The sequence below is a fragment of the Plectropomus leopardus genome, chromosome 10, assembly GCF_026936395.1.
Source record: "Plectropomus leopardus strain MGB_pleo_1.0 chromosome 10, ASM2693639v1, whole genome shotgun sequence".
In the NCBI taxonomy this organism is placed as follows: Eukaryota; Metazoa; Chordata; class Actinopteri; order Perciformes; family Serranidae; genus Plectropomus; species Plectropomus leopardus.
Window position 1 is genome coordinate 35,972,537 of NC_142185.1, and position 25,148 is coordinate 35,997,684.

Here is a 25,148-nt window from a genome sequence, read left to right on the forward strand (position 1 = left end):
CCTCACGTGAGATGATTCGACACGTCGTCTTTTGAGTTTCCTCCGTCTGTGTCCTCGACTGGAGACGTAACCCCTGAAAAAAATTGGCTATCTTTCTACGTTTATACTTTTTAAACAGAAAACTCGCATTTTATATTGCGGTACTTTCTGTAAATGACGTGCAGTACAGCAGCCAACAGCAGGTACTTTTATTAGCGAAATCACTGAGAACTCGCCTACAAATAAAACAGAACTATAACTAACTATAATTAATTTAATTTCAGTATTATTTTTAAACATTTTTTAGGTAATTTCTTTGTTTATTTTCTGTCTGTTTTCAGGTAGTTTAGTCTTTGTTATTATTATAATATTTTTTTTGTTCTTCTATTATAATTAAATTAAATTAAATTAAATTATTTTTTCTGTACTTTTTCAGGTCATTTCTTTTTTTGTTTGTTTTTTCCATCTTTTGTTCTTTGTTTTGTTCTTTGTTTTGTTTTGGCATTTTTTTCTGCTAATGTTCAGGTAGTTTTCTTGTAATTATCAATTTTTTCTTTTTTTTTGCCAAATTTTGGGTCTTTTCTTCTGAAGTTGATTATTGTGCTGCCCGTCTTGTCTTATTGGTTTCTTCCCTCCTCTCTACCTTTCTCTGTCAGTTTTTTAGGTTATTAATTCTCTGTTGCTTACACACACACACACACACACACACACACACACACACACACACAGGCTTCCCTGCAGCAGTTTTTCGTAGCTCAATAAAGTCCACGTGGCGTTTGATGAAGCATCTTTGGTAATCTCCAGCAGCGGTTACGGTGACGGACATGAGCAGCGAGCTCACCAGATGACATTAAACGTGGCACGCCGCGGCGCCCTTAAGGTAGCCACTTATCCGGCTTTAGCGGCATTAGCATTGCGTTAGAGCTAGCCCGCGCGCGCCTCGTGCCTGTCCTCAGAGGATTAGCTTAATGTTAGCGCCGAGGCTCGCAGCAGCACAAGTGGCTCACGGCTTCAACCGGGAGCTTAATTAAATGTCACTGCATGCAGAGAAGAACAATATAGTAAATTTTCATTATAGTTCAGCAGTGTGTGTGTGTGTGTGTGTGTGAGAGAGAGATTGCGTGCTATCTTTTTCTCAGTATTCGTGTCCATAAATCACCTCCAGCAGCAGCAGCTGAGAGGAAAAAGCTCCTCGGGTTTGTGGAATATTTAGTTTCTATATATTCTGTATATTGAGAGTGCATATTTAGACACAGCGAGGCTATTTCAATCGCAGAGACGGATATGAAAAGTTCATACACTCAAGTGTTGATGCGTTTCCAGCTGATGAGATTGAGCTGGAGCAGAAAAGTCACGTGTGTGATGGATTTTTCTGAGCTGGAGGAGGAGGAGTGAGGAGCTGCTTTTTGGAAATATGAATGAATGAATCAGAGGATGGAGAAATTGAATAGAGGTATAGGCTGATGTTTATACTACGTGGGTTTTCATTAACCCTCAAACTGCAAAAATTGATGGAAACACGAAGGGCTGGGCGATATGGAAAAAAGTCTTATCACGATATTTTTTTTCCTATCAGTTGATATCGATATATATCAGGATATACATCAGATCAGTGTTTCTGTGGAGCTTAAAGGTTCCTTTGACTCCTCAGTGAGATATGAAGATATCATCAGGTTAATGTTGGTTTAAATATTTATTTTCTGTCAGACATTGAACATGACAAATATACTGTAGAGCAGCATCACCAGCTGGAGGACCTATTCTACTAAAACTCACAGAGGTCCAGGTACTAAAATGTCCTCCCAGCAAAGGTCCGAGCCTCATACCTAAAATCAACATCACCATTAACTGAACATTTTACTTTGATTATTTCCTTTATTTCTATCCTTTAAAATGAAAATGAAAAGTTTCACATTTTCCGTCTGTCATCTCTCTTCGGTGATTCCTCCAAACATTCGGTTGCTTCAGTGTCTCGCTCCTTTAACTGCAGGAACCAGTTAAAGCGGTTGATGCTTATCGCTGGCAGCAGTAAAAGGATCTCAAATAATGGCATAAATGCAAACATCACTTGGAGCTAAAGCAGAAGCGCGCTGCCAATTTACATACGAGACCGTCCTGCAGATGAGTCATCGTTTTTTTCAGCAGCGCGACCCTTAACGCTGCGCTCTGCGTGTCCCGGTTTCCTCTGTGCTAACAGTGAGAGCGACAGGAAGTCCTGAGGTAGGCGGCAGCGTCTGAGAGCCGAGCTGTTGAGCTGGGAACGTTCAACAAAGCTTAAAAAGTACCCCAAAAATAAACTTTAAAAAAGCAAGAATTTGTTTAAAAAAATGTGCCTGAAATAAAAGCACTCAAAAAAGAGTTTTAAAAAAAGTAATGTAAAAAAAACAGATACATTTTATATGTTTTTTAAAATCAATTATTAATCATATATAATATTTTTTCCAGACCAAAAAAGGCCTTTTCGAATCATTTTCTAATAACCGTCCCCTCTTTTTCAAAACTAACTTTTCAGTCATTTTCTTGTCACCTTTTGCTAATTTCTTTTGGTTTGAGGGACACGTCGTCATTGTCTTTTTCCTCATGTTGCAGAAAGAAATCACCAATTTTCTCAGGGTTCGAAGGGTCAGATAGCTTGTGAAAGGCATCTGAACGCAGAAAACTGATGTTCATCCAGGTTTCGGAGGGTTAACAGAGCCCCTCGGTGTGTGATGACAGCACATATGAATGCAGGTCTTGCTGTTGTTTATGCTCACCTCTGTTTTTTTCTGTGTGTGTGCAGATCTGAAGAGGGAGGCCAGCATCTGCCACATGCTGAAGCACCCGCACATCGTGGAGCTGCTGGAGACGTACAGCTCAGACGGGATGCTCTACATGGTCTTTGAGTTGTAAGTCTCCACCTGGCTCCTGTTTTTTGTTATTCTCTTTAAAGTTTTAACATGAGAACAAACACAGTTATACACAGCAGTACCTCCACCCTGCAGCAGAGCAGTCACATTATAACAGGCCTCAAAGAATTATTTTGGAAAAAATAAATAAATAAAAGAAAATTATCAAGCTTAATGAGAAGTGAAAAATAATATTACATTTGACGTAAAGTTTCTATGACCCAGTGGTAGGACTGTGCTTTCAAATAATATTGCAATATTTTTAGGCTACATCACGATATATATCTCAATTTTTTTTTAAATCTTCTCTAAACTACTGTAAACTACTAAAATAAAAAATATTAACAATATATTAAATTATAATATAATATAATATAATAAACTGCAGTCACAAGTGAAGTAACTACTGCTATAAAATGAAGTTACATAAACTCTGTTATAAACCCTGTTATAATTTAAAATGCATATAAATAAAATAAGAAATAGTTTTAGTCATTTATCTGTTTATTTAAACAATTTCTTTATCTTTTTTATCTGTCTTGCAGTGGTCTTCGTGTTTACTTGGTTGTGTATTTTGTTTTGTATGTTCACATAAACAAATAAAAAGAGAATTAAAAAAGAAAGTTAAGTATAATGTTAAAGTACTGTTATAATAATACTTTACTACTGCTACGTAAGATTTTAGTAAACTTAAATTAAGAATTGTTATAATTAAATAAATCGAAGCACAAAGTGTTATCAGATGATGTCAGAAAAATAAACGCAAAATATGAAACAAAAATTCAGATGATATAATTCGTCATGCCGCACAGCCCGACCAGTGTTTGTGTTTCACTTTATCAATAAGGGGAGCCGAGGCACAGATGGCCGATTGCATAATGCACTTTTGTCACTGACATCTCCATAAATGGTATATCTAGTAAGAATTATTGCCATAAATGTGCTTTTGCATTTTGCCTGCACACACTCTCATTCATGCTCATGCATAAACACACACACTCACACATGCACACAAACGCACAAAGGTCCATACACCCTCAGTGCTTTTTTTTTTTTAAATGTATCTTATGTTCTTCTGTTATTTCATGTGGGCATTGTTATTGTTCTTTATTGAACTCTTGTCTACTTGTTTGTATTTCTTGATATTGTAGGATTCTATATTTGCTTTTATAATCCATTTTAAGGTGAGTTTCCCTCACAAGCCTCTAGGGTTTTTCTCCTGCTTCTATGTTGTTGTTGTTCTCCTGTTTTGTTTTTTATTGCACAAATAAATAAATAAATAAAAGTAGAATTGTAGCCAAAGATTCTGGGCGGGTGAATTATGAGGCTGCCAACAGAGTGCAAACTTTTTATTTTGTTTTATTTTATTGTATTTTTTTTTTTTTTTTTTTTCTGCTGTCAGGCCGGCAGGAAACAGAACTGAGCACACAGGTCACATGTGGGTAAAGACAAAGGTGTCACCTGTAGGAGACGGCGGACGGCTGCAGAAACAGCAGGACAGAAAGAAACCCGGCGGCGGTTTTATATAATCAGCGCTGATATGAGAAAGCTTGTTAGCGGAGGATGGGGGTGGGGTAAGAAAAAAGAAAAAGGAGGGAGACAGTGTGCAGGGCTGAACTATATATATGAAGGGGAGATGAGATTAAGATTTCACACTGGCTGCCACCTCCAGCCTTTCTCAGAGCTGCGCCTCCTCTTCCCGAGCTCCTCCTATCTTCATCTCTCCTCCTCTCCCAGAACTAATTCCTTTATCGTTTAATTCTGTTATCGCTGAACAGGCGAGCGCTCGGGTTTCGCACACGGCTCTATCACACGGCTCGGTGCAGGGGAGAAAACTCTCAAGGAAACGCAAGCCAGCTCCATTTAAAGGGATTTTCACGGTTTTGGAGCTCATTTGTGCACGAGCTTGTGTTTCATACACACTAACGCACATGCGTGTGAGTGCAGGTAGATGTGAGACGTTCTTGGAGCGCTGCAGCCTCTGACAGCCGATAACGCAGTCAACATGGCAGATAAAAGGCTTCGGCGGTATCTACTTTTTTTGGACGTTCCTGGAATTTCTCCGGGGTTTACGGTATATAACGGCCACACCAGACTCACCCGGCCTTTATGGACCTCGCTTTGTGCACTGGGGCACAGAGAGGTCTTCCCAAAAATGCTCACACAAAGTTGGAGGCATAGAATCGTCCAAAATGTGCTGAAGCATTAAGACAGAAACACGCTCGAATCCAGCGAGCTCTATAGAGCGACCCGTTCTTTCGCTGATGTTTGTAAAGGCAGGTGGATTACATACACCTGTGGCAATGAGACTGAACCCAACACCTGAGGTCAGTGATAAAGAGGTGTGGCCCAATACTTTTGTCCGTATAGTGTATAAACAGAATTATATATAGAAATGGTCCGCACTTTTGACCATATTCAAAATCGCACTGTTGGGATTTTTTGAGTACCCTTGTACACCATGATACAGTAATACTGTGATACAGTAATACCGTGGTGCAGTAATACTGTGATACAGTAATACTGTGATACAGTAATACCGTGGTGCAGTAATACTGTGATACAGTAATACTGTGATACAGTAATACCGTGGTGCAGTAATACTGTGACACAGCAATACCGTGATACAATGGTACAGTAATACCGTGATACAGTAATACCGTGGTGCAGTAATACTGTGGTACAGTAATATTGTGATACAGTAATACTGTGGTACAGTAATACAGTAATAACATGATGCAGTAATACCGTGATACAGTAACACCGTGATACAGTAATACAGTGATGCAGTAATACCGTGAGACAGAATACCGTGGTGCAGTAATACCGTAGTACAGTAATACCGTGGTACAGTAATACCGTGGTGCAGTAGTACCGTGGTACAGTAATACCGTGGTGCAGTAATACCGTGGTGCAGTAATACCGTGGTACGGCCGGCGCCCAGCAGATAAATGGGACGGTTCCCTTTTCTCCCGGGTCTCCCTGCCGGCTCATCAGGCTGCCTGTATGTGAGAGTGTGTGTGAGAGTGTATGTGAGAGTGTGTGTGAGGTGACGGGAGCGGAGGAAATATGTGCGAGCTGCAGCCAAGTCGGACAGAGCAGTGCAGTTTAATTGGAGCGGAGGCTTAGCGACAGTAAAGAGCAGGTTACAGTAATTGGGGAAGAACGGGAACAGAGCAATTATGAGAGACAGAACCGGCTGCAGCTAGATGACTGGGTCATAATTAAGTGTGTGTGTGTATCTGAGGATTGTCATTCAGCCGTGTGTGTGTGTAAGTAAACAGGACCGAGGCGGGGGGGGTGTGTGTGTGTGTGTGTGTGTGTGTGTGTGTGTGTGTGTGTGTGTGTGTGTGTGTGTGTGTGTGTGTGTGTGTGTGTGTGTGTGTGTGTGTGTGTGTCCAGGCCTAATGACCACGGCTTAAAAGTGAGTCCCCAGCAGCTTATTGATGGTGAGGTGTGAGACTCGCTGTCACCTCGGGCTGCAGCCTGATTCTGAGCGCGCTGAGGAGCTGTCGCGGTTAAGGCCGTATCTTTACTGTAAATGACTCTGGAGGGATTTTATGAACGCAGAAAGCATTAAAATCTCACCATCACAGAAACAGGCTCTCCCGCTGAAGTTAATGTGCTGTGAGCAAATATTCTCATCTCTCTGAAGGTCTTTAATATATCTCCCCGTGAAAAGAACCTGACTGTCCACGGATTTAAAGCTTCAAGACGCTTTGACACACACTTAAATAGTTTATTAAAAGACGAACTGAATTTATTCATGCGAGGAGACGAGTGTGCAGAGACGTCGCTGTACTTTTTACCACAGTTTCTGTCAATAAACTAAAAAAAACCAGACTGAAGACATGATGTGACTCTGCAAAACGTCAGATAATTCATGGATTTTGGTTGAGAGAGCAGCGCCTAACCGTCCTCACTGATATTTATTAACATGTAACAAAATAACCTGCTGGAGTGTTTATGGATCATCTTTAACTGTTTGGCGCGTTTAACGCACTTTTCATTCTTCATATTTTTTCATAACTTTGTCTGTTTTTGTGAATATGTCCTAAATGTGGTCCAGATTGTGTATTTGAGTGTAATCAGTGAATTTGCAGCTCAGCTCCTACAATAAGTCTAAAATACACTGTGGAAACTAAATAGTTACATTCAGACTGTTCAGGTCCAAAAATGCTCCATTGAAACCCATTCAAACTGACATTTTTGATCCCACAGCCATCAGAGCAGAAAAACAGGACTTGTATTATTTCTGGGTGTCATTCTGGGCTTTTGACTCTGAATTTGTCATTTTGACTATTTTCCACCTGATGAGGTCATTTTGACCATATTTGGCATATGGAGGAAATCTCAATCTCACTCTTTGTTATTGTTGTTGCTTTCATGCATTTTTTTTTTTTTTGCTGCATATTCAAAGGCAAACTGTCAGGTTTATGTCCTTGAGATTAATAATAAATATTTTTTTAATTCATTTTTTTTTTATTTTGTCATTTCATCAAGAATATTGTTATCCCAAAAATGCCCGAAATATCGTTATATTATTTTAGGGCCACATCGCCCAACGCTTACAGAGATTTATGAAACAGAATCAGGCGGCTGTGTTTCTGTATGAATCTGACGACAAAAAAAAGAAAAGAAAAACAAATGCATGTAGACGTTTCTCTACACGGTTTTATTCATGAATCTTGTTAATTATCACCATCTGTGTTTTACTAATCAATAAGTTCTCAAAAATAAAATTTCTGTGTAATTAAAGTTTAAAATTGCCCTGTTGAAAATACACACACAAAAAAGGGGAATAACAGGAATATTATCACCATCGCAGCAGCTGATGTGATGATCCAGACGTTTCTGACAAAAACATCATCACAGCTTCTCCTCCGCTGACCGCCGTCTCCCGTCTCACCTTCGCAACCAGTCAGAGACGTTTTAATAAGTGTGACCTTTCCTTCGCACACAGACTCCTGCTCTGACCTTTACAGCAAACTGATCCTGATCCTGTCTCTGTCTCTGTCTCTGTCTCTGTCTCTGTCTCTGTCTCTGTCTCTGTCTCTGTCAGCATGGACGGGGCGGACCTGTGCTTTGAGATCGTGAAGAGGGCAGATGCTGGCTTTGTCTACAGCGAAGCAGTGGCCAGGTGAGGCGTCACGCATTTCATTTTACCTCCTTTAACCCTTTGAAACCTGGAGCGGCGTCACTTTTCTTCTGCTGCTTTCAGACGCTTTTCACAAATATTTAAAACTTTGAAGCATGTGAAAATTGGTTTGATTTCTTTCAAATAAAATATAATAAAATAAAAATAAAATAAAATAAACAGGAAAAAAGTCAGTAAGCAACTTGATAAGAATTGTTCCACAATTTCAAGAAATCAGTGGATTTGGAAATAATAATAATTAAAAAAAAAGCTAAGGAAAAATGTCCAGGGACAAAAAAATTATAATAATTCTTATTACAAATATAAAATGATTTTAGTGAATTTTCAAATTGTTAAAGACTTTCAGGTTTTGTTGGTCTTGTTTGTTTGTTTTTAATCTTGCTTTCTTTGTTTCTGTTGTTTTATGCTGTTTTGTTTTGTTTGTTTTACAAGAAATTTGTTTAGTTTTTTTAAAACTAGGGAAAAAATAAAGTGATAGAGAAACTAAATAGATTCATAATGATCATAATTACACATTTGTGTACACACGTGTAATTATTTTACTTTTTTGTGCTCATTTTCATGTGCTTTTCTTGTACTTTTCACTCATTTCTTGCAAACGTTTTGGGTAATTTCTTCTTAAATTGCTCATTGCCTTCCTTCAAAAATGTTAAGATATCAAGCCAGTGTGCTTAGTTTTAACAGCTTAGCTAACAGAAAAGATTCAGCGTGCTTCTTATTTTTTTAACTTTTCATAATATTTCTCTCTCTCTCCCTTATGCTCCCGGTTCTTTTTTTTTAACAAACATTTTCATGTTGACTTCTTGCCACCTCTTGCTAATTTCTTGCAATTTGCAAGCCGATTTGCTCTGATTTTAAAGGGTTAAGATGATCTTTTCTGTGATGTAACAATAACTGAGCAATGTGTTTTTTTCTGCAGTCACTATATGAGGCAGATCCTGGAGGCGCTACGCTATTGCCACGACAACAATGTGATCCACCGAGACGTCAAGGTATTTCTGACTTTCGTTTCCTCGCTTTATCACTGCCGCTCTCTGCTGAAGCTGCACAGCGGCCGCTGCTGTCAGAGAGGAGGTTAGTTTTGGCGGTTGAGGTAATGTTGACACCTGCGAGTTGCAGACACAGCCAATCACAGAGCCGCTGCCTCACCATCAGATCCAGTCAGACCAGTATCACTCTGTCAGGAGGAGGGACAGCTTTATGGACAGAAAAAGAGCTTCTAGGCTGCTGAAAATCGACCACATGTCCACTCAAATCCACAAAGAACGGATTGTGGCCGCCGATCGCCCCGTAGAGTTAGCAGCTACTCAACACAACGCACCAGAACAAGCATAAAGCAAGACACAGCGAGACTGTCCTGCCAGACTAAGCGAGACTCTTCCAGGTTAAATGCCAGTTTCTTTCAGATTTTTGGGATATTTGTTTTAGTTTGCAGGCCAGGGAGTTTTTGCACAGAGCAAATTTTCTTTGTTTCATTTTTTTCTTCTTATGAGGTGCCAAGTGTTGATGGCAGTGAGCCAGCGGGACCGTTAACAGCAGGATAATTAATTTGAGAGGAACTAAAGTTAGTATAAGCGTCCTCAAAATCTGAGATTAATGTAGGTGGAATAATTTTCTTAAATTTATCTGCAGCACTTTTGGACAGATGTCTACTATAGTAACTATTTTCGAGTGCAGTGTAATCGAGTAGAAAGAATCAAAAGTTATTAAGTCTCATTAAGAATGTGTTCAAGAGAAGTAAACCTTCAGTGGCCTAAAAATCACAACACATTACATTGCATTCGACACAGTATAACTCATTTAAAATCACATAAAAATCTCAAGAAGAACATAATTAAAAACAAACAAACATCAGCTGGAAAAAGCTAAAATCCACAGTTCACCAAAGATATCAAACTAATGAATGAATGAATGAATGGTTTTATTTTGGTTGCATACATCTGGAAAACAGAGATTATTTCACAAAAAATATTTTCAGCACACACACACACACACACACACACACACACACACACACACACACACACACACACACACACACACTCACTCACTGTGAATAAAAACACACAAAAAAACTGAAATAGTATTCATTAAAATGCGGAAACACCAGAGGCAGGATAAAACCTTAAATAGAAAGATACAAATAACTAAATAAAATGATAATAGTTATAATAAAAAAATTAAAAAAGTACCATGTGCAGACTGTAAATAAGAGGAAAAGGAAACAGTTTTAATATGTTTATCTGCAGGTCTGAACTGCTGCTGCTTTTTGCTCCTGTAGGTGGCGCCTGTTAGCACGTGTAGAGCTGCTTAACCTCCCAAAAACAAATCAGTCAAAGTTCAGGAGAAAAAGTCCAGTTTAGTGTCTAAAAGTGATAAAAATCCCTCTTTTATTCCTCCGTCCTTTTGTGCAACATTGAGTTTCTGTCGTGTTCATGGCTGGATTTGATATCACACTGATCGAAGGATTTTGCAACAGAGAGTTTTGCTTCATTACCCCACTTAACCCTTTGAAACCTGGAGTGACATCCTCTCCTTGTGCTGCTTTCAAACACTTTTCACCAGTGTTTAAATCTTTTGTATGTGAGCAAATTGATTCCATTTGTTTCACAAAAAAATAATATGCAACCGGTTAAGAAATGTTCTGGTCAGGTTTCAAAGGGTTAATCTCATCATATCACAGATGTGATCAGCAGATCAGCAGACGTCCTCTTCGGTGTGACCCTGGTCTCAGCGTTAAACTCCACCGTGAAAAGGAAACACTTTTTATTTCAGGTGTCATTCTTGCAGAGTAAAGGCTCTCATTACCTCGAGTGTTGTGAGTGAAAGTGCGTCTGCAGCCTGCTGCATGCTGGCTGGCGGGAAACAGCGGAGTGACAGCCGGCCTGCGGTTTGCACGGCGGGAGATCCACACGTCACATGTCAGATTTCCACTGCAGAATTAATATGAAGTTGAGTTTCCCTCCAACATGTTGCCCTCGTGTCGGGTTTGTGTGTGTGTACCTGCGTGAAAAGGTTCGTGCGTTTGCTCGAGTGCGACTACACGTCAGTTTTTGTGTCTGCAGGCAGTTACCGTGTTTTCGCCGGCTCTTACATGAAGTCGAGCCAGTTTGGTTCTCTTTGCATTCAGAGCCGTCTCTTGTCGTCTCTGTCACAAACTCCGCACTCACAAACAAACGGTGCGAAACACCGTTCCCCCGGCAGCCTCCCCAGCTGTGAGTTTAATGTTTTTTATGTGATATTCACACATCTCTATTGCACTGCTTCTTTTTGTGTGTGTTTTATTGCCTTTGCCAAGAGACTCACGGCGCGTATTATACGGCCGCACTCAGCTCCCAGCATGTGGGTTACTATCTCTGTCCTCGGCATTGTGCTCAGGTATTAGTCATCGCTGCCCGTACAGTCCTATCTGTCCGTCTCCGGTCGGCTGCTCTCCCACCGGATCCCCGATGAATTACTGGCTTAGGCTCACTGTCTACGTGTGAGCGATAGCCAGCCGCTCAGTTCAGCGGGACACGGATGATACGGCCGACTGTTTACAGTCGGAGCGTGTCTGCTTATTAGAGTGATATCTGTTTTGTTTTAGCTCCGTTCGTCTCCTGTTTCCACCTTCTACCTGCAGATGTCTTCAAGTATTCAGAGTTTTTACTCAGGTTAAAGTGCCACTGCCTCTAGTCTCCATAAGCTGTCAGAGAGCATAAAATGGCTTCAAAATAGAGCTTGTTGATCAAAATAGAGCGAGAGGAGGATCCACCACACCCCCAACAGAGGTCCAAGCTAAGACCCTAATGTCCTAAAATCCTTGAAACATCCTGAAAGCCTTGAAACATTGTAAAATCCTAAAATTATCCTGAAATCCTAGAAATGTCCCATATTACTAAAAAATGTGCTAAAATCCTAGAAACGTTCTAATTTACTAGAAATGTTATAAAATCCTCAAAATGCCCAATAATCCTAGAAACGTCCCAAATTACTAGAAATGTCTTAAGAAGCAAGAAACCTTCATGTTTCCCTTCATCCTACATGAAACTGCTCACAGCAGTCTCTCCGGATTATCTCGTGTAACCGCGTCACGATTTCTGGAAACAAACATCACTGTTGAGATTCTCACACGCTTGAGTGTCGTCTAGTTACAGTTCCTCGGCCGATATCTCCGACATTTAGCGCTTACACCAAACTATCTCGACTGATAAACAGCACTGCAGGCTATAGAACACATATGTATTTTAGATTTCGGGGCGACTTGTCCCTTTAATTTTCCTGCCACGATAACAAGATGCCGGCGTGTCTCTCTGCTAAAGAGTCGCAGCAGCAGCCACCACATGTCCGCCAGTTCAGGTCCTGTGGGCAGCGTGTGTGCTGGCAGTAAGTCGATTAATAATGAAACGCTGCAGTCCAATCTTTCTGTCAAAGATTTAAGTGTGTGTGTGTGTGTGTGTGTGTGTGTGTGTGTGTGTGTGTGTGTGTGTGTGTGTGTGTGTGTGTGTGTGTCTCGCCCACAGAGAACGCTTTTCACACAGGACGCTGACTCAGAATTAAAATTAAACACACTTCCTTCCGGTACATTTCTTTTTCCTTTAATGTCCAGAGATGCAGGGCGGGTTTCAGCCAAACGCACTCACACACGTCTCTCATACAAGATCTGAGTATGAAGTTGTAAACCGTCTTTTTAAAGACTTATTTCACTGATTTAAAGAAGAACCTCGCCAGGGTTAGAAATCAGCAGCAGTCAGATGCTGGTAAATCATCAGTCATCAAGTGGCTGCTAGATTTGCTTAATTTGCCTGCTGAAAAACAACAACACTTAGTTGTCGAGTAGCTGGTAGAATTTGAGTTCACCAGCCACAGAAGCAGGCGGACAAAAAGCTAACTTCAGTTAACCCCGACCCTCACAAACCCTTACAGCTGAATACACATCAGTTTTTCTTCATAATATAATATATAATGAGCAACTTGACAAGAAATGTCTTTAAAATCGCACAAAAAAGTAAAATTCAACAAGGAAATGACCTGATCATTAGTTATCAGATATTACAAAAAACAAGGGAAAAAAGTCCAAAAAACTACATTTCTAAATGTTTTAATTAAAAAAAAATGTATAGATCAAAGAACATATAGAAGTTGCAGACTTTGTAATTTTTTTTCTAGGCATTTCGTACTGCTGCTCTCTGAAAGTCTTTGATTTATGACAGTTTTTTAAAAATATAATATCATTTTTAAAATATAAAGGGGCTCGCCTTTCCATCATGGCTCCGTAACACGCCTACGTGGCCTTGGATTGGAAATAATGAGGGCTAATGCGGTGGCTGCAATAGAAATAAAGCTGGTAATGTTTTGAACATCCATCGCCATGGTTACTGGGATGTTATTGTCAGAGGAGACGTTGCAGAACATCACTCAGTGGAAACAGTCATCTCGCAGTTATATCAACTGTGAGATGACTGTTTGTTTGTTTTATCAACATTTTGAAAATATCACTCGAGTTTTGTGTAAATCTGTAATGATCCCGCCTGTCGAAACTCTGCTGAATGACATAAATGATGTAGCTTGGGGGGATATCTAGGCACCATTTAAACATACTACCTATGTTTTTTGACACAAACCGGTTGAAAATGGGTGAAGTTTCCCTTAAAATGCACAATAAACTGCAGGAACAAACACATATGCTGAACAGGAGCTGAGTGTTTGCACAGATGCAGCTTTGACTTTGGTTCACTTCTCACCGTTTAACTGCGACCGTGTGCGCTGCTGTCTCTGGTTCATCAGACGTACCGCCCGAGATTTATGCCCTTTTTACGAGGGACACACAAAACGCTATGCACACGCACACACATGCAGCCGTCCTTGTTGAATATGGATCAGCTGGAGTGTGCCACATCTCTCCATGCATGAAAGTCACTGAATTCATTTAAATGCTGATGTTCATAAATCACCATGATGTCTCGGTATTTATCTTCCCCTCACTTCACCGCGGACCTCCACCGGTGATGGCGCCGCCGCCGTGTTTGTGTCTTTTTCTGTGGATCTGTGTGTGTTTGCCTTTTGGCCTCGTCGCCGCTGCGGACGCTGCTCATGCTAATGCACCGCAAACTGATAGAGTTAGTTTATCCGGATCAGCTCTGAATGCACAGGTTCGAGAGCGAGCAGCGGTGAACTTTCCTTTACGTTTCTATAGCTTACGCTTCAGAAGCCGAAGTGATGCCGAACGTTTGATCTGCAAAGCACAGATCCCGACGTGGTGTCGAGCAATCCGAGGAATCCGTAAACACGGCACAACTTTTGATGTAAACATAACTGCAGAGAGAGCCATACCTTAGCGTACAACAATAGTATCCTTTTCTGTTCCTCTAAGTGAAGGGATCTCCTGTCAGAAGACGCAGCAGCTCTGTGAATTTTAGAGTTCCTAGAATATAACATCGAGTCACTGCAGGAAACTTTGTTCAAACATCAGCATTTACGTAACTTTTTGTCATGTTGTAGAGAACTTCTCTCTCAGCTGTGGTTAAAGTTGTGGCTACGTGTTGCAGTGTCACATTTTAAGAAGCTGGTGTTGGTCATTTGCCTACAGTAACTTTCAGGAAGTTTATTTCTGATAACTCGTCTGAGAGACTTCAGTGCTGCTGAAAGAAGTCGTTTCATGTTTCAGTCTGTCCAGCCGCTGCTTTGGCTCGTTTTGCATGAAAGTACAGAGAATTGTTTAATTGCATTTTTCCGAAACTTTTTAAAGACTCTGCTGTGCTCACCTGCAGCTAAAGTCATGAAAGAAAAGAAACATCTTGCTGTTTGATCTCATGCATTTTAAGATGTTCCTGTTTGCTTAAACAGCACCCGATTCATCACCGTTTCGACCGTCAGAATAAAGTCTGCAGTTTAAATTGGATAAAGCTTTTTAATAAAAGCAGGTGTAAAATCTGCAGCTTTATCTGACACAAGGTGGACGTGAGAAATCAGAGGAAAAAAAGGATGAATGTAAATAATAAGGCGTAAATTAAAAAACAAACAGTCTAATCTTCTTTTATTTCAACTAAACTTCCACACAAAGTCTTATGAAGACCTGCTCAGATATTTTGGGGATGTGGTAATTGATGTGCTTTCTTAAGTGTATTAGCAGCGTCTTGTTTGCAGACTAAGATTAGACTCAATCTGGTAACAGCGGTACGCATTGGGAATTAAGAGTGTGTCAAGAGGAATAAATATGAGGAAAAAAAGACTGATATTCATACAATGTATTTAAAGATAAATCATAGCTCTTCTGAAACTCCCCACGCAGCTTAACAGCAAAGAGCATGACTTCACCTTCCTTCCATTTAGTGACTCATAGCAGCTCCGAAGCCGTCACTAATAATTCATGAAGTAGGCGTGCTGTATTAGTCCTGCTGTGTTTCTGGAATAATTTCATCAAATTGACGCAGTTTGACCAAAAAGTCTCCCACACTTATTTTTCATGACTTTTTTAGTAACTGATCTTTTTCGTTGAGCTGGAAACAACTAAAGCAACGTTTCCTCACCTGCAGCCGTCCTTGAGACTCGCAGGATGAATTCACACTCAAACTTTTCAAAAAGTGTCTTTCAGCAAATATTTCAGGGTCAGCAGCAGAAAACCTGTTATTTTGTGCACCATCGCGGTCAGACATGTGCAGCACGCCTCAGTGCAGCTGCTGCGTCTCATCTGTTTTAGACAATTAACAGCAAGCTCACTAAATAATATTGCTTTGCTCAGGGGCCACTTTTTGCAAAGTGGCATGAGGCCAGGGGCCAGTCAGAGCGGATTTTAGGGACATTTCTAGGATTTTTGGACGTTGAATATTTGGGACATCTCTAGGAATTTAAGATATTTCTAGGATTTTGGGGCAGTGCTAGGATGTTTCTAGTATTTGGACGTTTCTAGGATATTAGGGACATTTCTAGGATTTTTTTTTTCACCCAGCACCCTATCAGGGGCCAGATTTGGCTCCGCAGGTTGTAAACGGAGCGTGATCTTCACCTTCAGGCTCCGGTTTGAACCACAGATCCAGAAAACAGACAGAATTGAGTTGTGTTTACGCGTCTGTCCCTCTGCACAGCAAATGTCACGTTCTACATGTGAAATTGTAGCAGTGAGTTGAGCGGAGAGCAGACTCGTCCCTCCGCTGAACGCGCGAATGTCAGCTGCTTTTACACGACGAAGTGGCCCTCTGCCCGGAGCTGCACACAGAGGACCATTAGCTGCCGTCTTAGTGCTGTTTGTGTGATGACGGGTGGCTGCACAGCACCGCTAATAGCCGCTTTAATGGCGTCCGGCGGGCCTTGAGGTGCCGACCACGAAATTCTGACATTGAGGTTTCACTGTCACATGCACGCGCTCGCAAATATGCACGCCATGCACAAAGATCTGTCCAGGTTTGATGACAAAATTACGCCTTTGTGTCACAGCGCTCGTCAGTTTTTGTTGTTATCTAATTGCAGCTGTTTTTTGTTTGTTTGTTGTCAAACTGTCCAAACGTCAAAGGACAGAGGCAGTTTGTTATCTCTGTTTTTGTTTTGTGGTTTTGTCGTTGTCCGAGATTCACCGTGTCGGATATATTTGTGATTTCTTCTGCTCACAGACTCTTGCTACAGGGCATTAAAATACGTGTCTGAAAAAATTTCAGGAGAGAAATAAGCAGTGCCATAGCGTAATCTTAGACGTTATTCGATTAGCGCGGATAGTTTTAGCTTTTGGTCCGAGTTTGAGAGAGAAAGAGAAGGACGGGTCTGTCTCTTGATCAGCTGAATGCTCTTTGTGTCCACGTTGACGGACAATACGAAAATACAAAAGTACAGCCTGTAGTTACAGCAGTATTTTATTATAAATGCCAATTTTGAGGTCTTTTCTTCTTTCATTGCTCACCGCCTTCTTCCCATGTTTTTGAAAGAAGTCAAGCCAGTTTGTTCAGGTTTCAAAGGGTTAAAGTTAAACTTGATGCAACATCTTGCAGCCGATAAAAATGTGAGCTTTAAGAGGTGAAGCATGAATGACGCTCAGTTTGTCGCCTACACGCCAGCCTCGTGTGTTGAGTGAAGCATATTTTCCATCACATGATAGTTTTACACAGGATGTCCTCCCGCACTCTTACGTGATGCGTGAGTCAGAAAACGCCTCAACGTGACGTCATGCAGACGGGATCCTGCTCGCCGTCGGAACACTTTAAAAAAGTGCTCTCACGACCGGCGTCACGCCTCCTGAGAGCGCCGCCGGTGCCGCCGATCCCTCATGTCTGAGAGCGTTTTGTCTGAACCAACAAAAACAACAATCAGTCACTGTGTGTGTGTCTTTCTGACGACAGTGGACAGCCACTGGAACTAATGCCGTCTCTGGGGACACTTCTGCTCATCTCACAACAACAAGTGAATGCAACAATACACATGGACACACGCACACACACACACACACACACACACACACACACACATATATGTACATCTACAGGCACCACATACTCAGAGGGTTAAGTAATAGTCTTTGATACGGGCCGCTGGCGTCTGTAATGAAGCCGAATAATTGGGGGAATTACTTAAATAACAGTCGCAATCGTTCAGTAAAGAATTGGTTTCAGCAAATGAGCGAAAAAATGCTTTCAATTAAGCCTCCACAGGTCGCGGTAATCAGGGTAAGTGAGTGTGACTTGAATTAGAGCTGCCAATACGCTGCGAGTCTGTTTTTTAATGACAAATGTGCAGCACGTGAAGGGCAGGACGCCGTCTCACATATGCAGTGAAAAGTTTGTAGAGACAAGGACGTCTTTCTTCCTCGGGGGACAGACAGGAAAGCGTCCCCTTCACTTTTCTAAATCCTGTTTTTGTACCAAGGTTTTTTTGTTGTTTGACAGTCAGAATGAGGGAAATGTCTCTAATCAGCGTTGTAACCAGCTGTCAGCAGTGAGATGAAAAACGTCGATAAAAGTGAAAGCTCTGCAGATAAAAGTGATACCAAAAAAACAAACAAAGCAAAGTGTCAGGGGAAATTATTAAGATTTGTAAGTGATGATGTGACAATATAATATTCTCCTAAAAAGATGATAAAATTGAACATAAATCAAAGATAAAACAGTAGGAGACCTTGTTCTTGATACAAAAACTAAAAGATGCAAACATATCAGACATAGTTTTCAGGTCTAAATGCACTTTTCAGTAGATTTAAGACAAAAAACATGAACACAAATCTATTTTTGATCAATAATCATTAGTAATGTGGATATAATGACTAAGTGGGTAAAGGCAAGTTTTAACAAGTAGAGCTGTATGAGAAGTTGAGAAAAGTACATCAGTTTACTGTAATGCAACCTTTAAAATCAGGAAAAAATGGAGTCCCTATCACGATATAAAGATATCCAACATCCAAGAGGAAATATAGTCTCATATCTCTTTACAGTGTAGGGTTTCAACTAACAGTTATTTTGATAATCGTTTAATCGGTCAGTTAATTTTTCGATGAATTGATTAATCAGATTTAAAAAATTCAAAACAGAAATAATAATAAAATAAGCATTTTTTTCTCTTTAATCAAAAACAGATTATCATTGAAAGTGCAAAAAAAAGCACAAACATCGCTGACCCGTCAAAATAATACTAAATTATAAATAATAAATAACTACAAAATCAAATATCAAACAATTCAAAAACTAAATGTTGACAGCTTTAACAACATACTGTTACGTTTCCTCACTTTAAAACTGAACATACGTGTTTTTTTGTCGAGTCTTACCTGCCGTTGAGCTCCTCCTCACTCCACACACTTCCTTGTTTTGCATGACGTGAAGTGCTCCCAAACTTTCGAAGTTTTCGTATGAAACGTCCTCTCTGCCTCCGCCACGCTTCTTCAAAACATCGGCTTCTCCCGTCTGTATGCGACATGAACAGTCCCGCAACACAGCGAGTGACATAATAATCGCGCAACACAGTGAATCGATTTTATTCGTTACCAACACGTTTAATAATCGATTATCGTTGTTGCAGCTCTAAAACGATATAATATCTTTATATTGTTCAGCCCTATTGCAAAGACAGTGTAAATGCTTAGAAATGCAAAATAAAACGTGTAAGCCAGAGTGTGTGTGTGTGTGTGTGTGTGTGTGTGTGTGTGTGTGTGTGTGTGTGTGTGTGTCTGTGCGCGCCTCCTTTTCCAGCTGCAGTTTGTTACAGACAGCAGAGCCTCTGACAGCAGCCCACAGCTCAGCACATCACTCATTATTATCCTCTCCTCTCCGTCTTTATGTGTGCTGTGTGTTTCCTCCGGCGCGTGTGTGTGTGTGTGTGTGTGTGTGTGTGTGTGTGTGTGTGTGTGTGTGTGTGTGTGTGTGTGTGTGTGTGTGTGTGTGTGTGTGAGAGATCCTCTCGGCTGCCTGCTTGAGTCTGAAAAACCGCGGCCCCTCGGGGGGGAGGGGGAGAGCACACATCTGCAGGGGCCACACTTCACAGAACATTGTTTTCCTTAAAAAACTCTCCCGAAACCATCTCACACACCTTGTGCACAAACAGCAGCTCGCTCTGTAATCCCTCCTCAATAATTTACACACAATTACCGAACACGCTTTATGACACACGGACATCAAATATTTATGGGCTGCTGCTGCACATGACGGCTGCTCGACAAACATTTCCTTGTTTACTTGAACATGACACTGTGTTTTCCCCGTAGACTGCATCACTTTTTTATTTTTGGTTTTGTGACACGACTACAAGAAATTGCAATTTATAATAATAATAATAATAATAATAATAATAATAATAATAATAATAATAATCTTTATTTCTAGAGCACCTTTCGAGCCTAAGCACAAAATGCTTCCCAAATAAAAAGGTTTACAGAATAAAATAAATGTCCCCTGCCCCTCGAAGGACATTAAAACAGAAATAAAATAACAATGTGTACAAAAACAAATGAGGTTGCAAGTTTAAAAATACCATTTTCTAATAAGTAAAGAAGTCACCCTTGGTTTTCAGTCCAGTTTGTGGGACTGCTAGGAGGTTTTGTTCAGCTGATCTCTGTATATTTTGCTATATTACAGGGACGTCTGCGCTTTACATTTTTTACACATTAGGCTACAAAGCACTTCCTTGACTTAAGTCCACAGTCCCCGTGGCCACATTTCCATTCTCCAGCTGTCCAGGCTTCTGATTGGCGCTATCTGCGAGCGTGTTTCTGATTCCTGGCGTATTTTTGCCGCACCTTAAAAGTCTAAGAGTTTGATGACGGAAGGTTTTGTCTAACAGGAAGTACATGAGAGGGTCAGCTGAGCCTCTCAGAGCAGCCAGAAGCAGCAGGCAGTTCTTCAGCTGGAGGGAGAGGAGAGAGAAACTGGTCATCGTGTGTGTCGTGTGTGTGCCGCTGCTGTAAACCAGTAAAGAATAACGTGTTTGCATGAAGTTGATGTTCAGTGACCTCGATGAAGGCGGAGAGTGGATGACAGGGGTTGCTGTTGTCGGTGGCGGGTGAATGTGACAGCTGACGAAGGTCGTGGGCTCGAGAAATGAAGATGGGTTTGAAGATGTGATACGGCAGCAGACAAACCGAAATTACAACCTGAGAGGAGGCGGTTCAAAAGACAGTTCCAGATATTATTCTGAGACGCAGAATGACGTGAGGCAAGAATCTGAGAAAACTTCTCATGTCCTAGAAACATCCTAAATATCATAGAAATATCCCAAAATCTGAGAAATGATTTTCTATTATAGAAATCTGCTAAAATCACAGAAACGTCCGGCCCCTGGCCTCCTTTTTATTTTGCATGTGGCCCCTGAGCAAAGCAGGTTGAGTATTTATTGGTACTTTGTTTCAGAGTATGATGGGACTCATTAGTACTTTGTTTCAGAGTATGATCGGGCTCATTAGTACTTTGTTTCAGAGTATGATCGGGCTCGTTAGTACTTTGTTTCAGAGTATGATCGGGCTCATTAGTACTTTGTTTCAGAGTATGATCGGGCTCGTTAGTACTTTGTTTCAGAGTATGATCGGGCTCATTAGTACTTTGTTTCAGAGTATGATCGGGCTCGTTAGTACTTTGTTTCAGAGTATGATCGGGCTCATTAGTACTTTGTTTCAGAGTATGATCGGGCTCATTAGTACTTTGTTTCAGAGTATGATCGGGCTCATTAGTACTTTATTTCAGAGTATGATCGGGCTCATACTCACCTGGATGACCACGATGTTTCGGAGCACTCGACCCAGCAGGCTCTGGGAGGTGGTGACGTTGGTGCTGCGGCGTGAGCGTCTGATGTGCCTCAGCACCGTCATGTAGGAGAGCAGCACCAGCAGGTAGAACACAAAGAACAGCGTGATCACGGGCACGGTGACTGTCGCGGACAGACTGCCGCCGATCTCCACCGCGGGGCTGTAGCACACCTCCACCCATCCACCTATGGCGGCGGCGTTGGCGCTCACAGCTTCTCTCACCGAGTAGTAAACCGTCACCGGCACCGTGCACCCCACCGCCACCATCCACACCCCGACACACACCCTGCTGGCGAAGGAGGGCCTCGTGAGCCGGGCGAAGAAGGTGTGCGGCAGCAGCTTGGTGAAGCCGCTGGGCCGGGCGGCGTGGGTGTGCTGGATCAGGGCTGCGAAGCGGCTCAGGGCGACCCAGGTCAGGATCATCATGCTGATGTAGATGTTGATGTGGAGCACCGGGGTGATGCCGTGCAGCACCAGCTGACACAGGACGCCGCTCAGCATCCACACGGAGCCCCAGGCGAAGTAGGCCGCGAGGAAGGGCGTGGTGAGGGACAGAATGAGGTTGGAGATGCTCAGGTGGGACAGACAGACGTGGATTGGGGAGACGGAGGAGATGCACCGCCGGAAAACCCACAGAGACAGAGCGTTTCCCGGGAGAGCGGTGAGGAAGAGGAGCATGTAGGCGGAGGGGAGGAAGAAGAGGGTGGCGGCGGTGGGACAGAGGGAGACAACAGAGGAGGAGTGGGACACGTTTTCAGGTGGAAAAGTGTTCGATGTGTACTCCATTTGATCTGTAGGAACACAGAAGAGACGGAGACGACAGAGACAAAAAATCCAATATTAACATAAACAGAGACTTCCACCCGGCGAGTGACAAATGTCACAAATTCACGTTTGTAACTGTCAAACGTGATATGATTGTGGTATAGATATGGTGTCCTCTAATCTTAGAAAGATCCTCAAATCCTAGAAATGTCCCTAAAATCTTAGAAATGCCCTGAAATCCTAGCAACATTCAAATATCCAATCAAAACCAAGAAACATCCTTAAATTCTAGAAATGTCCTAAAATCCTAGAAACACTAAAATTCAATCAATCATTGTTGTATTAACATCCTAAAAATTGAAAAAATCCTACAAACATGCAAGCATTTTCTTTAAATACTATAAATGCTAAAATCCGAGAAATTCCCCAAAGTCCTCGAAACATCCTTAAATCCCAGAACACAAAAGTGACGGCTAAAAGAGACACGACAGAGAAAAATCCACTTTGAACATAAACTAGACAGAGAGTGAATGAGAAAAATCACACCTTTGTCAAACGTGTGATTTATAGATGCGCTGTCTTCCTTTTAGTTTGACGTACATACAAAGTTCTCCGGAACTCTTCGCCTGCCTAAAATTTGCCCTTATGTCATTACAAAAAACCTCAAAGATCAGAAAAAACTGAAAACATTCAACATATTATTTTTATCATATTCAAACAATCGCTCCACCTTTCCCGTCTCTGTGTCTCTGTGCAAATCACCAAACCCCACATCGCTCCCCGCGTGTGTTCATGACAAGATAATGAGTTTAACTTTTTCAGCATCTGCAAATTCATGCATTTTCATCTTACTCATTGCACGGACTCACGTTACTCTTCTTGCTTTGCCTGGGGGCAAAATGGCAGAACGGCCCTGGGGCCTGGGGCCTGGGGCCTGGGGCCTGGGGCCTGGGGCCTGGGGCCTGGGGCCTGGGGCCCGGGGCCCGGAGCCAGTCGCAGCAGCCCCATTTTTTGATTGTTGGACATTTCCAAGGTTTTTAGGACATTTGTGGGATTTTAGGACGTATCTGGGATTCGAAGATGATTCTAGGATTTTAGGTTAGTTGTGGGACATTTCCAGAATTTTAGGACGCTTTGAGATTTCTGGACGATTTTAGGACATTTCTAGAATTTTAGAACATATGTGAGATCTCTAGGATTTCAGGGCGGTTTTAGTACGTTTGCAGAATTTCACTGGCTCTGGCTCTTTTTTGATCAACAAGCTCTGTTTTGATGCTGTTTTATGCTCTCTGACACTTTATGGAGACTAAAAGTACAAAAACAATTCACAGTGTGAATCATTTTATTTTTATTGTGAATTAGAAAATGGCTGGGGGGCCACTCGGCAGCCTGTCAGGGGCCAGATTTGGCCCGTGGGCCATAAGTTGAGTATCACAGCTCTACTGTGACGCTTTTTCTGTCGCTTCATATTTTCGCACATCCTGCACAAAACAGCACAGCTTATTATTACATTATTATATTTACATATTTATTATGTCATTTTACTTTTTAAAAGCATCTTTGTCATATTTCTATTGTAATTTTTCTATTTTCTATTTAGGTTCTTGGATATTAATCCTTCTCTGTTTAGCGACAATGTTAGGACACTTTATTTGATCTGAATCTTTAAATAAGCTTAAAAACATCACGAAAAAGTAATTATTTCAATGATAGTTCAAGTGATAAACTTTCCATAAGCATCTCACACAGACCATTTGTTACATACAAACATACGTACCGCGGACAGGAGCTCTGACGAGATCATCCAACGACATTGGCGACCGCAACACTCCCTGAAATTAAAATATTTACAGATGGAGCTGAAGTCACCAGCTTGCTTCAATTTGACCCTTTTCTGTAGCTTCCTGCTTTTCATATGACAAGATAAACGTTTGAGAGCTGGTCTCTTGTTTGTGGGTGTGTCAGTGTCACACTTCTGTTTCCATTTCCTCCATCAGCACACACGATGCTGATAAAAGATGAACGGCGTCAGAGCAGATGGTGTGGGTGAAAAGTTGTGGTTCTGCTCGTCTATTTCAAGATGAACATGAATTGTGCTGCACGTTGACAGAAGTGAACTGTGTCACTTCATTAGGAGTGCCCCGACAGTATTTTCATTATAAGTTTGGATGGACATCGTTTTTTTCTTGTGCTGCATTCAGATGCTTTTTCGCAAGTATTTAAACATTCAAAATGAGAGCAAAATGTGGGAAAAGGCAATGAGGAAACTGCAAGAAATTAGTAATGGGTGACAAGAAAACAACCTGAAAATTATTGTTCAAAAAATGAGTGGAGAAATATAAAAAAATAATTAAATAAAATATAATAAAATGTAGATGTAATCATTAGAAATATGTTTTAAAAATTGTTAAAAAAAATTTAAAAAAACTTGCACTCTTTTTCCAGATCTTTTCCTTTTTAAAAATGTTTTATTATTGATATTCTTATTATTACTAACTGATTTTCAGGTAGTTTGTACTTTTTAGTAATTTCTTGCTAATTTGGGCATCATCTCCTCTTTCGTTGCTGATTGCTTTGTTCCTGTGTTGTTGTTTTTTTGTTTTTTTAATTTAGGCATTTGCTCAGGTTTCAGAGAGTTAAAGGATTTAATTTGCGTTTGTGGCCAGTTGCTGGCTTCGTTTTGTGGACCTCACACTCGGTGCAGCACATTGTGCTTCCACCTTCCACCATGAAAAGCGCTATAAATAAAGTTTTGCTTGCATGTTTTTTTCCTCACATGTGGAATTTAAAGTTTCCATCTTTGTCTTTTGCTTTAAAACTTAAGTCCTCTGTCTCGTCCGCTTCAGTCTCAGTGCTCAGCAGTGATCCGCCTTAACCTCTTCACGCTGTTTGTATTCACTCGGCCTGCAGGTGGCGCTGCTGTTCTAGTTGAAGCTGAGAAGCAAAGGGAGTCTGTGTGAGCTTGAATTTCTCCCTTTTCTCTCCTCACACTGTAGCATCTATATTGATTGACACTTTGAGCTATTGAGATTCTCATTTATACACATAACTCACCCCAGTGGAATATGCACTTTGAAAACAAGTGAAAATAAATCCAGACGCAGTCGTCAGCAGAACACGTTTTTTACATATAAAAAAAAGCGGTGACATTTCCAAAGAGTGTTTTTCTATC

The 25,148-nt window shown here is 41.2% G+C and overlaps 2 protein-coding genes across 19 annotated transcripts in view; one reads left to right on the forward strand and one right to left on the reverse strand.

Moving 5' to 3' along the window:
* caska (calcium/calmodulin-dependent serine protein kinase a) overlaps positions 1 to 25,148 on the forward strand; it is a 163,865-nt gene that overhangs the window by 81,056 nt on the left and 57,661 nt on the right. For all 17 annotated transcript variants that reach the window (XM_088083758.1, XM_088083757.1, XM_088083765.1 and 14 more), the window contains exons 3-5: positions 2,759 to 2,864; positions 7,927 to 8,004; positions 8,942 to 9,014. In XM_088083758.1, the coding sequence (XP_087939884.1) occupies positions 2,759 to 2,864; positions 7,927 to 8,004; positions 8,942 to 9,014 (257 nt within the window). The remainder of the gene's footprint in view (positions 1 to 2,758; positions 2,865 to 7,926; positions 8,005 to 8,941; positions 9,015 to 25,148) is intronic.
* Positions 19,291 to 25,059, reverse strand: gpr82 (G protein-coupled receptor 82). 2 transcript variants are annotated; one of them, XM_088083755.1, is made up of 4 exons: positions 23,754 to 25,059; positions 21,173 to 22,002; positions 20,423 to 20,563; positions 19,291 to 20,316 (listed from the first exon to the last, which is right to left on the reverse strand). In XM_088083755.1, exons 1-4 carry the CDS (start codon positions 23,788 to 23,790, stop codon positions 20,083 to 20,085), a joined length of 1,242 nt encoding a protein of 413 aa, XP_087939881.1. In that variant the 5' UTR covers positions 23,791 to 25,059; the 3' UTR covers positions 19,291 to 20,082. The 2 variants fall into 2 exon arrangements, with proteins under 2 accessions (XP_087939881.1, XP_087939882.1); XM_088083756.1 differs by lacking the exon at positions 20,423 to 20,563.

Bases quoted from the DNA above. Each gene is read 5' to 3' on its own strand.
- gpr82 (XM_088083755.1), bottom strand. From the start codon at position 23,790: ATGTCGTTGGATGATCTCGTCAGAGCTCCTGTCCGCG. The intron at 20,564-21,172 runs GTGAGTATGAGC...GCCTCCTCTCAG, and splicing joins GAAACATCGTGGTCATCCAG to GTTGTAATTTCGGTTTGTCT. The intron at 20,317-20,422 runs GTCACTGAACAT...CTCTCCCTCCAG, and splicing joins CACTCTCCGCCTTCATCGAG to CTGAAGAACTGCCTGCTGCT.